Source organism: Podarcis bocagei (genome assembly GCF_964188305.1).
Source record: "Podarcis bocagei genome assembly, chromosome: 6".
Lineage (NCBI taxonomy): Eukaryota > Metazoa > Chordata > Lepidosauria > Squamata > Lacertidae > Podarcis > Podarcis bocagei.
Window position 1 is genome coordinate 80,504,743 of NC_138130.1, and position 12,949 is coordinate 80,517,691.

General features: G+C 40.4%; 1 protein-coding gene across 8 annotated transcripts in view; it reads right to left on the bottom strand.

The window, feature by feature from the left end:
* The window catches only part of FRY (FRY microtubule binding protein), a 189,903-nt gene that overhangs the window by 57,960 nt on the left and 118,994 nt on the right, over nt 1-12,949 (bottom strand). For all 8 annotated transcript variants that reach the window (XM_081197846.1, XM_081197845.1, XM_081197840.1 and 5 more), the window contains 8 exons: nt 11,269-11,326; nt 9,677-9,768; nt 9,238-9,410; nt 7,051-7,211; nt 5,825-5,935; nt 4,086-4,240; nt 1,516-1,615; nt 239-410 (listed from right to left, as the gene is read on the bottom strand). In XM_081197846.1, the coding sequence (XP_081053972.1) occupies nt 239-410; nt 1,516-1,615; nt 4,086-4,240; nt 5,825-5,935; nt 7,051-7,211; nt 9,238-9,410; nt 9,677-9,768; nt 11,269-11,326 (1,022 nt within the window). The remainder of the gene's footprint in view (nt 1-238; nt 411-1,515; nt 1,616-4,085; nt 4,241-5,824; nt 5,936-7,050; nt 7,212-9,237; nt 9,411-9,676; nt 9,769-11,268; nt 11,327-12,949) is intronic.

Here is a 12,949-nt window from a genome sequence, read left to right on the forward strand (position 1 = left end):
AATTTACCCTCAAAGTATCAAATTTGTTGAATATGTCAAGTTATGTAAAACAAGAATGTCAAAAATGCTTCACAAAGAGTTATTATGCAACAATGTGGGATCACAGAAGTGGGAGTTCCATCCTATTCAGGAGCACTAAGAGGGTCGTGGGGAAAAGAAGGCAAACCTAATCTGCCTCCCCAAGAACAGGGAGTTTACTAATTCACATTTATTTAAAAAAATCACTAGGAACGCTTACCTGAAAAGAGTGGAAGTGTGAGCTCAGGGTACATTCTTGCCAGTTCATAGGACAGATGCGCTAGTGAGACGCTGTACAGTGGCGGCAATGGGCCGTGAGTCCCATAAAGTATACTGCCAGGTCTTTGCTCAGCTACTTTCTTTGAATAAACAAAAAGCTTGGTCTCCAAAATCTGCGGGCGAAGATAAATGACAAAAGCGACATTACAGGTTTTCAACAGCATCTTAAAAGAATCCAATCGCCAGGGTATTAATCTGTACACACAGCCTTCCATTTAGGCACCAGCCTGGTAGCCGTATGCAACCAGGAATTATGCACAGGCAAGTTTCTTGGCTCCACCTGTCCTGCCAGTTCATCTGGCTTCCTTTTTAGTGTCAAAAAGGGAAGCTTCTTCTTCCACAACCAGAAAACACAGTGGGCTGGTGGAGAGGAGATGGACTGCGCCATTCCTCTCCCACTCTGCCAGTCCACTTGGTAGAAGGCTACCCCTCTTCCACAGCCAACATGGAAACACTGGCTATCAACCACTTGGAAGGCTAATAAAAAAACAATCTGTAGGCTAGAAACCTTTGTGGGCTTATTCACAAGGCTGATTGACTATACTTTTCTTTTTTCAGCTGGTAGGGGTTAATTGGCCCGCTTCCCAAGACCTTGGCAGGGGGTTGGTGTTTCCTGCTTGGCAGGGGGTTGGACTTGATGGCCCTTGTGGTCTCTTCCAACTCTATGATTCTATGATTCTAACTTATAGGGGTTGCTTCTCTCACCTGTTTCCCTTCCCAATCCTATTATGACACTGAAAGCCATCAGCCAGATCAGTCAAGGCTTTGTCCTCAGCCAATGGCCCATCCTGGCTTCTCCTCCCTCTTTGATCTCTTGCCCCACCTTTTCCTGTCATTCTGCCTTATCCATCCCAGACTGCTTTGTACAAACCAGCACTCCCATGCACACCACACCAGGCTACATGTCCAGGAACTCTGTGTTCTTAAGAGACTGCCCAGCGCAGTCCAACACCTGGTGTTGCTGTCCAAAGAATATTGTTGAAAATGAATGGTCAGGCCCCTTGTACAGTACCCTCCCTCTCCAAGGCTGTTTCGTGTGCCCCAGTGTCACTGCATTATACCTTTATATAAAGGATTCTTGTCATATTTCCATTGTAGATTGTTAAAGAACAAAACAAGCATGTAATACATTGATAAGTGTACGGGAGGCTAAACAGGAGTTTGCTTTTCCATATATGGTTTTAGAAGATTTTTTTTAAAAAAATATTTCATACATGCCTGCATGAGTTGCATGGAAATTTCATAAATCTCTCTATTTGTGTCAGATGCTTTAAACAGGACTAGATTTAAAAGGGTCACAATATCAAAATGGTAGTTCCTGGAAAAAATAAACAAAAGTTTTGTAATCATTTCTTTTTTTTTGCAAAAATATGCTCAAGGCAACATATACAGTACTAAGAATAGAACAATGAACTATATCAAACACCATTAGAACAAATGAAGCACAAAATATGTAAAATTACTTTTCTTAAAGGCAGATCTGAAGAACAGTGAATTCCTAGTAATATACAAAGTAGTTTATTTACAAATGCAAATAATTTGCATTCTGAGCTGGGCACAGCAATCCTAATGAAAGGCTGGGGGAGATAGAGAGCAGCAAATCTCCCAGCACAAACAGGATGGAAGGTGGGATGGGTTTATTGGGGTTGATTACTGTATTTTAATATTTTGTTGGAAGCTGAGTGGCTGGGGAAGCCCAGCCAGATGGGCGGGGTATGTATGTATGTATGTATGTATGTATGTATGTATGTATGTATGTATGTATGTATAAATAAATAAATAAATAAATAAATAAATATTATTATTATTATTATTATTATTATTATTATTATTATTATTATTATTCCAAGCTGGCCTATCTTAGGGGTCTTGGTCTTTGGCTCCTTAGGTGATCCATGGTGCTTAGGATCCAGTGGATTACAATTCTCCAACACCCAGCCCAACAGGAGACCTGTTGGTAGCAGCTAACTGCAGTAGAGCTGAGGCACATGCCATAGCCACTGAGCTAGCAGCTCCCCTCTCCACTGCTGAAGGCTGGCAAAGAGGGAAATACACAGCATTCTAACCTCCTACCCAAGCCATCAACTATAGGGTGGGTAGGACTGCAGCCCGAATTTCTATACACCTGATACCCAATACTGCTTTTTTCTTTTCCACCCTCTACCTCGCACTGCATTTCACAATACACAGAGCCACCTGCCTGCTACCACCATTAACTCAAAGCACTCATAAAGTAAATGATGAATCAGGTGCCCAGAATCAGCTTTCAGCTTTGCTCCATCTAAGCAAGCTGATTCAAAACAGGCAGAAATGCAAGGAATGTCAATACATGGAGGAGGACAGCCCTGAGGATATTGCTGGGGGAAGAAATGTACGGAGGTGAGCTCCTATTTCATTTGCTGCAATGCTACAGTATGTCGATTTAGCCATTTCTTGTGATTAGTGAAATTCCAAAATACTTTTTTTTTAATATAAAGCATTTAATATCACAACAGAAATGTTGCGCCTCAAGCCTAGGAGCCAGGAAGCTTATATTAAGGTTTAGTGGAACAAAAGAAATCATGATTAAATGACAGCTACTGCTATAGCTTAGATCCAGGGGGAATCTAACTTGCTTAAAGAGATCTTTCATATGAAGGGTTCACATGCTGCAACGAAAAGTCTGAAGAGGATGGGAGAAAAATAATCTTGTTAGTCAACCCTCAAGTTATTATTTGGTTGATCACAGCTCACTGGCTCTTTGCACCTCAGGCAACTATCCCAAAATAGATCGTGAACTGCAACTGAAGTTTTGGTGGTGTAATCAATGTGAAATTCCACTCGTGATGCCTCTTTGATCATCTGCTTTGTCGTATTTTATTTATTATGTATTTATCCCACCATTCCCCCAATAAGCTGAGTATAATGTACATGGCTCGCCACCCCCTTTCTTTTCCAACCACCTTGTGTGGTGGGTTTGACACATCCCATCCTTCCTTTAGTTATCTTTTTCATCTTCCGGACCATTCTTCACTGTCCTCTCCATCCATCCATCCTCCTGTTAGAAACTATTCTTGAGCTCAACGCCTATAACTGTCTGACTTCCTTCTGCTATGCAGCCACCCTGTCCTTTTCTCAGTCCTGCTACTTTAGCCTCCCAATCTATTCCACAAGCTCTGCGCTCAATTTTCACTAAAGTTCTTTGTCTCCTTGCCTGCGTCTATCTCATACCCAACCAAACCTCCCCTCATGGAAAATCAACGTTTGCCAATATCTGAGTCCTCATCCTTAGTCAAAACAGTTGTGACCATTCTTTGACACTCCTGGGTAGAAATGAACAATTTTTATCCAGTAAAATCTCTGAATTTGCTCACAGCTTTGCACTCCTGTTTTGATCTACACTGATCTTCATTATATAAATGAACAGTGTAGCTGGTACTCTGTATATAGGTTTGTTTTGTACTTGACACACCTGGTCCTAGTTCTCTTCTGCAGCATTGCACCAAATTACAAAGGTATGAATTTTCAAGGGAAAGCAGAAAAAGCATATTGCTTAGCTGTAGGCTTTCTGCCTAAGAAAATGTTTGTTCATTTCCACTTGCTCACTGGCATTTTTGTCCTACCTTCTGCACAGTATGAATATCCAGTTGCTACACTAAGAAATAGCAAATAGGCCTGAGATTGTAACCGTTCCTTTCAATGTTTACGTAAGACAGAATTCAAGCATATTCCGATTCAATAGTTGCAGGGTTTAAATATAAATCACACTGCAAACTTCTGGCGCTTCCTACGTGAAGGATTACTGATACCTGCTGCCACACACAGTTGCAATGGCTTTGAAGCATCCAGAAGCAAGCTGGTATGACCCAGTATAACACCGGTCTATAGCCCAGTTGAAGAGGTTTATTTGGTCAGGATTTAATTCCAGCAATAAGACAACAACTTCACAGCCAAGTTGATGAACCTGAGTACACAGAAAATGGCATAGTGTTTTTCAATTACCCATAATATTTGCATCAATAATTAAGCACACAAAGGAAGCAAGACCTCCTGCTGAATCAGACCAAAGTCTATAAAGAAAGACCAACATTCAGTTTCAAATGGCACAGCTTGCCAGATGCCTCCTCAGATTTGATCTCAACATCTGACCCCTCAAATACAGGTAATAGTAACAATGGTGGGGTACAATCAATGGTCTTTTTCAGAATGACTGAAATCTCCTCTTGAATTTGTTCCCCCAATTCTGCCACCCTCAGACAGTCCCACCACAGAGTACAATAGGTACTCTTCTGCCAGCCATTGAGTGAGATCCCTGATGTTATGTGTGTCTAATCCCTTTGTGAAACTATCTAAGTTACTGGCCATCACAATCATTGTGGTTAATATATTCCATAAGGAAAAACCACTCTATTCCAATTCCACTATCTACCGTATTTTTTGCTCTATAAGACTCACTTTTTCCCTCCTAAAAAATAAGGGGAAATGTGTGTGCGTCTTATGGAGCCAAAGCAGGCTGCACAGCTATCCCAGAAGCCAGAACAGCAAGAGGGATTGCTGCTTTCACTGTGCAGCGATCCCTCTTGCTGTTCTGGCTTCTGAGATTCAGAATATTTTTTTTCTTGTTTTCCTCCTCCAAAAACTAGGTGCGTCTTGTGGTCTGGTGTGTCTTATAGAGCAAAAAATACGGTATCTTCACTTTCATGCCTTCCTTCTCCCTATTCATTCTTGCCTTCTGACAGCACAATCCTAACCATGCTTACTTGGAGTACATCCTACTGAATTCAGTGAGGTTTACTCCCAGGTAAATGAGACGAGGACTGCAGCCTTATTGTTCATCAGACTATTCCAAGGATTACTCTGAGCCTAAACCTTTGGGGCAGAATAGGTTGTGAAAATGGGAGTAAATTTGTGGAAGTGCACCTAATTCGCACATTTTATTCAGAGCACATAAAAACAGCTGCATCTATACGCAGGAAACACTGATAAATAGTTACTGTGTGGGCATTTTAAAGCAGGTTTAGGCACATTTAATGTGGCAGAGATCCAGCATGCAAGGAAAGCATTGATCTTCCATAGCAGTGGCCTTATTTTCTCCTAAAGCTAATACTCATTTTGGCCTTCATCAGAAGATCTGCCCACTCACATTGATCTGATTCACCAGCAGCTATTTCAAGTAAGCAGGAGGTCATTTCACATTTGCATTTCATACAGCCTAGAATCAGGTGGGTGCTCTATCGGGTGGGAAAACTTCAAAGCGAAAGGTAAACACACACATTGAGATCATTCTGCCCCATGCCTTTTTTAATTTGCAGAGCGTTGAAAGGCCTTGAGTATTTTTCAGCAGAAATTTAGATTAATAAACTATGCTAAGGTATGTGTAACAAAAAAAGTAACAAATATACTTTCATTTAACAGTGTGGTGATAACAACTCTTTATTGCATATTCACTAGATACCAGCGTCTGCAGAAGCCACCCCCTCCTGCAACGACATTCTTTTGTAACACATTGAAAATCATTTCAGAAGTGCATCATTGCTGAGTTACTCACCCGTAAATCTTGACAAGCTAAAATATTATCAAGCCATTTGTAGAGATAGCCGTCTGGGGAAAGGCCCACGTTGTCAAATACAGGGCCACAGCATAGCACAGCTGACATTGCCTAAGAACAGAAGGAAGGAGGTTGGTTGTGCAAACCCAACTATAATCAGCATACTTCTGTTTATTTGTTATTTTCGGTGTATTGGCTACCACACCTTGTAAGATCACTGCAGATTCTAAACATGGTGCAGCGCATCAAGCAATGTAGTAATGGGAGATTTTAAAGGGGCTTCAGTGAGGCCACTGAAGTGTGGAGGTTGTTGCTCTTTGGCATTGTAAAAAATATTATGCAACGATATCCCATCAATAACCCCAGTCAATACCTCTTGGTTAGATGGGCACATGTCCAGTCTATCCTTACCTTCCCTGAACTCCATTCTCTTCCTCCATATCCTCACTACATATTAATCCAACCTTCCCCAAACTGGTGCCTTCTTTAAGAATGCAAGAGCAGCCCTGCTGGAACAGACCCAAACCCAATCTAGTCCAGCATTTAGAAGTATTCCAAAGGTTTGGCACTACAACTCTTATCAGCCCCAGGCTGAATGGCATGGCCATTCATGGTTGTAGTCCGCATCATCCAGATGTCAACATGTTCAGAAAGGCTGGATTAATCAAACTGACTCCTACTTTCATCTGTCTTACCCATTTCATTTTGATGAAGAACTGGCATCTAGTATACAGTGTGAGAATGAAACATTCAGTAGGCACTGCAGCAGAAGTAATCTCCTATTTGGAAGATAGGCTTACTGCCTCGTATCGGTTTTCAATAAAAAAAAAGGGGGCGGGTTGTAGTTGACTGATTTTGACTCATGAGTAGACCCATTGAAATCAATGGCAATGAATAACCTGGGTCCATTAATTTCACGAGTCTCCTCCGAGTAAACATTAGTTGAAAACAACCCTCAGTAACCAGTTTCCAAAATAAGCACCTAGAATTTAGCAATATATATTTGCTGCATTAAAGCAAAATATTGTGTTTATAAAGTTGCTGTTAATACCAATCTCCTGCTCCCTCAGATGAATCAAATGAATCAATCTTACACAAAAACTGACAGAGCCAAAAGAAAAAAAAATGTACAGAGTTGTTGTTTTTTGTAAAAGAAAGACATTTTATTTATTTAACGAGCATCATTGGATGCGGAATTTTATTCAGTAAAAGGAATGATCACACACCTTCAAAGCACAATACTGGTATCTTGTAATCTGGTGATTTCTATCACTGTAGCGATCAAGTGGTGTAAACATGATACTGAACGGTCCAGCCCATTGACTAAACAAAATGAAAAGGTGGTGCCTCAGGCTTTGCTGAGGGAAAAGAAATCTCCTATGGTGCACTGAGAAAAGAAACATAAAATTACCTTTGTTAATTTGTTTTTTAAAAGGAAAACATGAACATTATTCTTATGCAACATTTTGTAGCCCGGCAACAAGTCCTGGAATAATTTTCCTGGTTGCATGCACTGAAAACATTTGGGGAGAATGTACCATCTATGAAATGAGCTCTTAGGTGCTCAAAATAAATATGCAATTCCCAGAACCATCAAAAAGGAAGTTGAAGTAGCCATTTGCACCAAGCTTTATTCTAGATATAGAAACACACACACACACACACACACACACACACACACACAATCAAAATGTTCTCTCATGGCTGCAAATTGATTCCCAAGGTAAAGCAACAATCCTATTGCATTATGTTTTATGCACATAATCCAAATCTATGCATGGTAGGAGATTCTGATTGTCCCCTCTTGACATTCATGAATTGGATTTTATATTTACATAGGTGTGTGTGCGTTTATAGAACCACTGCAAATCAGAGTTGTGAATCAGGAAGCCCTCCGCTCAAATTTAGCCTCTTGCCAGGAACTCACTAGGTAGTTAAGAGGCAAACCATACACCCTCTCAAACTCAGTCCCACCCCCATCTGTAATATAAGGGATAATACTAGTAATTAATAGTGATGTACAAATTTTAAGTATGACGATGAAGATGTATGTCCTATCTATACACTCTGTATATTTTGATTTTGAGATGCAGAGATTGTGTTGACGGGGGCATACATGCACTGCAGATGACACAAGAACACCCCTATCACAATGTGGAATGCAAATGTGTGAACATCAGGTGGGAGCAGACAGCTGCATTATGGGGGATTGGCCTAAACTGATCCCAATCTCCCATCATGTACAGGTCTGTGAGCATTATGTTCTGAGCATCTGAATAACTGGAAACACATCTTTAAAAATTTATACTGAATCTAAAAATAATCTCCTTACAAAAATAGCAAAAGCTGTGTTGGCAACTATAAAAACCTTTATTTACCTGGAGCAAGAGTGAGTGAAAAGGCAATTTTTAAAAATGTTACTGTTGAGAGAATTCCCTGTAAAAAAAGAGGGCTGCCTCCTTGTTGCAGATGTTCTAGATGCAGCAGAGCCCAAGCTGTACTAAACATGGCTGGGCTTAATGCACTGAATGTAGTGAGATGGATCTAATGATGAACACAGAAGGAGCCTTCAGATTGCCAGCACTTAGGCTAGAGGCCTTTTATGCTGTCTCAATAAATGGAACACGATCAATTTGCAAAGCAATCCTTTAGCACAAAGAGCACGTAGCAATAGCTAAATTAAGCCCCTTGCTGCAAGAAAAATCAATGATCACTTTACTTGACGGAAGCTAGTTTTCTCCAGATGAAAGCCAACTGTTCCTTTGCAGTTTCTACAATTACCAATTGGCAGCCAGAAACCAGTAAACACTGAGCTAGTAGGATATAAGTCAATTTCCGGTCACTTCGCACCACAAAATTCCTGCAGAGGCTAAGAATGAATAGGAATTGTGTGTGCAGACCAGCCAAAATGCACGCGTATATGTTAGTCACATGCATACATGACTATTTACATCCAAGTTCCATTTTAATTTCTACATGAAAATGTCTCCTTTGTGGCCATTTTAGAGTTCATATGCTGAAACAAGATGGATCAATTTAAATGTCAAATATTCTGGTTTATATGGACTACAGATTATCTAAATTACATGGGCTTCTAAAGTCCCTAGTCCACAATACATGTAGCAAGGACAGTGCAAAGAGCAATGTGACAGATAAAATGAAATATGTACAACTGCAGGCTTTCCATCTATTCTTCACTGATTACTTGTCCCCCGTTCTCCCAACTTCCTCCCTTACTCTTACTGTTCCATGCAGATTAACCTGTAAGAATTTGTCCCTGCCTTTATATTTCACTGACTACATTAAAGCTTCCTTCTCTTTATCCATCAAGCTCTACAATGCTTTTGACAAACACTGTCTTGTACTTTCGCCTTCACCGTCCTGCAATTTACACGATTATTGAATCTCCATACCTGGCACACACTGAATCAAATTGGCAATCATTGCACTGAAATGGGCTCTCATGTCCTTAAGAATCTCCACCTCTTTATCATTTTCAGCTTCTAGTAACATACGAGTCAGGTCAACGTATTCTAAGAATAAGGCTCCAAGTGCTAATGTATCCCGCTCCAAGGCTCCGTTTGTGCTACGGCAAAGAAAAGTGGGATGTTTTAAGGAACAGTTCAGATATAAAACAAGAACGTGTGCTTGGCAGACTGCAACATTTAAAATATCAATTTCAAGAATGTAAAAAGAAAGAATATAGTGGATAGATATGGAAAAGCCCCAACTTTATTTTACAAATGCTCTAAGGAATAATAATAATAATAATAATAATAATAATAATAATAATAATAATAAATAATCAGCACTGTCACAAGACCCTGTTCCACTCGAAAAGCAATATCCTACCTATCACTTATCACACCAGCATCAGCAAGTAATTCAAAAATGCGTAGTAGCTGTAACCGTAGCAGATCTCGGCGTTCACGACGCTTCTTATTCTGTATCGCAGGAAAAGAGGCCAGTATTAATCACATCTATTACACAAATGCAGATCTTAAAAAAACCCAAGATCTAATCGAGCCTGGGCTCAGAACCAATATTTAAAGAGATGCTGATGACTGTTGAATAATATGAACTTTCTGATTAGCACATACACATGACCATATAGATTAGAAACATTTTCCTGCAAGAAGTAGTTCTAGGAAAGATACTATACAGTGGTACCTCGGTTTAAGAATAGTCCGGTTTAAGAACGATTTGGTTTAAAAACTCTGCAAAACCGGAAATAGTGTCCCGGTTTGAGAACTTTACCTCGGTCTAAGAACGGAATCCGAATGGTGGAAGGGCACAGGCAGCGGGAGGCCTCAATAGGGAAAGCACGACTCAGTTTAAGAACAGTTTCGGTTTAAGAACAGACTTCCAGAACGGATTAAGCTCGTAAACTGAGGTACCACTGTACTGACCCTTGAAAGGAGTGGGGGGGGGGGGAGATGGGTAAATTACTTTGCATATGTGTTTCCAGCTCTGTATTCCAAAACCCTTTACTACAAGAGATACCAGCATCATTACTAACAATGGATTTATTACACAGGGTCTTTTAAACCACATTTTAAATCTTTCGCTCAATCGGTGCATCTGAAAAAAATGTTGTTATTGTGACATCCCACCAGGAACCATTCACTGCCTTGTACTTAAGTGTCTAGAACTCAGTGAACTAACATCTTTGGAATTCACTCTGTCTTATCGCTTTTAGTAAATTTGTTCAGGGGGAGCAGTAGCAGTGCTCCATTTGGAGAAAAAAATGCAATAGGAATGAGATCCCTCCTTCACTTCTTCATCCTCTTTGCCTCTTCCCAGTGAGCCACACCTCCTTGCATGTAAGGGAGAGGGTTTCTGGTAGCAGGACTTTGGAGTATTTCAGTTTACAGTGAAGCAGAGGCAATACTACCTATCAGGAGCACATTACATGCAACAATCCAGAATATCTTAAATCTGGGACAGGGAACTTGTGGCCCTCCATCAGCCCCAGGTCAAGGATTTATTTATACATATTTAAAGACCACTTCTCAAAGTAGTATATATAATAAAACTTTCAACACAGATATCAGGAGATCTGCTTAAAATAGTATACATACAGTAATTACCAATGAAACAGGTAGCAAAACTTTTAAACAAATGTACATGTCTGCACAGATGTGCTGAATTTTTTTTTAAGTGTTAAGCAGTCACCTAAAACATTAGAGAGCATCATGCGAGTTGTAGTCCCACATCTGGAGGGTCACATATTCTGCACCCTTGCCTTAAAGCATAATGAATGGTTGTTTCCTCTTGAAATAAAATAATTTTATGTACAATTATACAAATTTATTAGGATGAACGCTTGCCAAATCTGAAATTAGTAACACTTTTAATTGATAGCATTTCTTCCTCCTTTTTAATGTCTGCTGTTATATTTGTGCTGCCTCTTAAATGTGTTCATCTTAATTAAATCAACCAACCTCCGGTCTTCTCTCCAATGCTTCTTTCATTAGTGGGTGAAGTTCTTCCACTAATTCCCTACATTAAAAAAGGGAGTATGTTATGAAACAAAGTTCTTCATAAATGAAATAGCAGAATGACTAAGCTTTGACTCTTAACAACAGAAATTTTATATATTGGTCTGTCACACACACCCCCACTGTATTACCTGGGTTATGAAGGCGCCCTAAAGACGTTAAAGCAAAGATTATGGGATAATGCACACAGAGACTTGCGATCTCGATCACACAAAGTCTGTAGTCCGCTGGCAGTAGGAGTACAATACGGGCATGTCTTTAAGTTAACATCTTACATTAAAAACCTGAAAGTACCAAATTATCGAAGGTTTTTCACCAAAGCCAGACTAAACATCTTTCCTTCTGCAGTGTTGGATGGCAGGTTGAGAGGAGTTCCCTACCAGGACAGACTTTGCTCGTGTGCTCAAGACATCGATTCCATAAAACATATTTTGCTGCACTGTGAGAAATATGAGCAAGCCAGGGCTATTACCCTTGCTGGTACCTTTCCCGGGAAAATCAGAGGCTCACTATGTCAGGTTCCTATTGGAAGACCGGATAAATGCTAGAACATTAGCAGTGGCAAAGTTTTTATTGGTGGTTGCAAGAACCAATAATCCCTATGTTTAAGTTTGAACAAAATGCTTGTTTAACCTGGAGGTAGGCTGTCTGAATTGTGCATTGCTTTGTAACGATTTGTTGGGTCTCTGGACCGTAATAAAGATTGATTGATTGATAGATAGATAGATATATAATTTACAAATCACCCAGTTCCGGTGTTTATGCAACAGAGGCCTGCCCAGAGTATGCCCAATTCTCTTCCTCATTGTGAAACGTGCTGTGCTTACAATAGGGTTGCACTGACAAAGCACCATGCAGCAGTGAAGCAAATGGCAGTCCCTGTTCATGTGGTCTTTTGCCTGTCTGTTAAAGCCCTGTATCACAGCTGTAATGTGTATACGTTGCCATATGCAATGTCATGGGTCTCCAGCTTCCATCATCAACTTCCATCATCACTGGCTACACTGGATGGAGCTGATAGGAGCTGGAGTTCAACAACACCCAGAGGCTCCTATTCCTGCTGCAATGCACCCTCAAATACAGAGGACCACCCGCCCTCTAGGAGTTTATGTAACTGACTTATATTGCTAGGAAAGGAACCATGAAACCAGGGGGAACTACCTCATCTCCATTTGTCACTTCTGAGATATATTTCCCCAGATTAGGAGAATAAGCTTAAACCTCAGTCCAGAGACGAGGCCACTAACAAATCCCAATGGGCCTTTGGCATCTCAGGGAGTATGTCCTCCAGAATCGTCTCCAGACACAGAGAGTGGTGCCCCCAAGAGAACTGGGACAGAGAGTGAACACACAAGGTATAGCATTTGGGATTGCTGCCTAGACACCAGCAATATTTTTGGTAATCAGAAGACTCTTATAGAGTAATCCTTCCAAATTTAAGATCAGTTACATCAAGGGTAGGCAAACTAAGGCCCTGGGGCCAGATCCAGCCCAATTGCCTTCTAAATCCAGCCCGCAGACAATCTGGGAATCAGCGTGTTTTAAAATGAGTAGAATGTGTCCTTTTATTTAAAATGCATCTCTGGGTTATTTGTGGGACATAGGAATTTGTTCATTTTTTTAA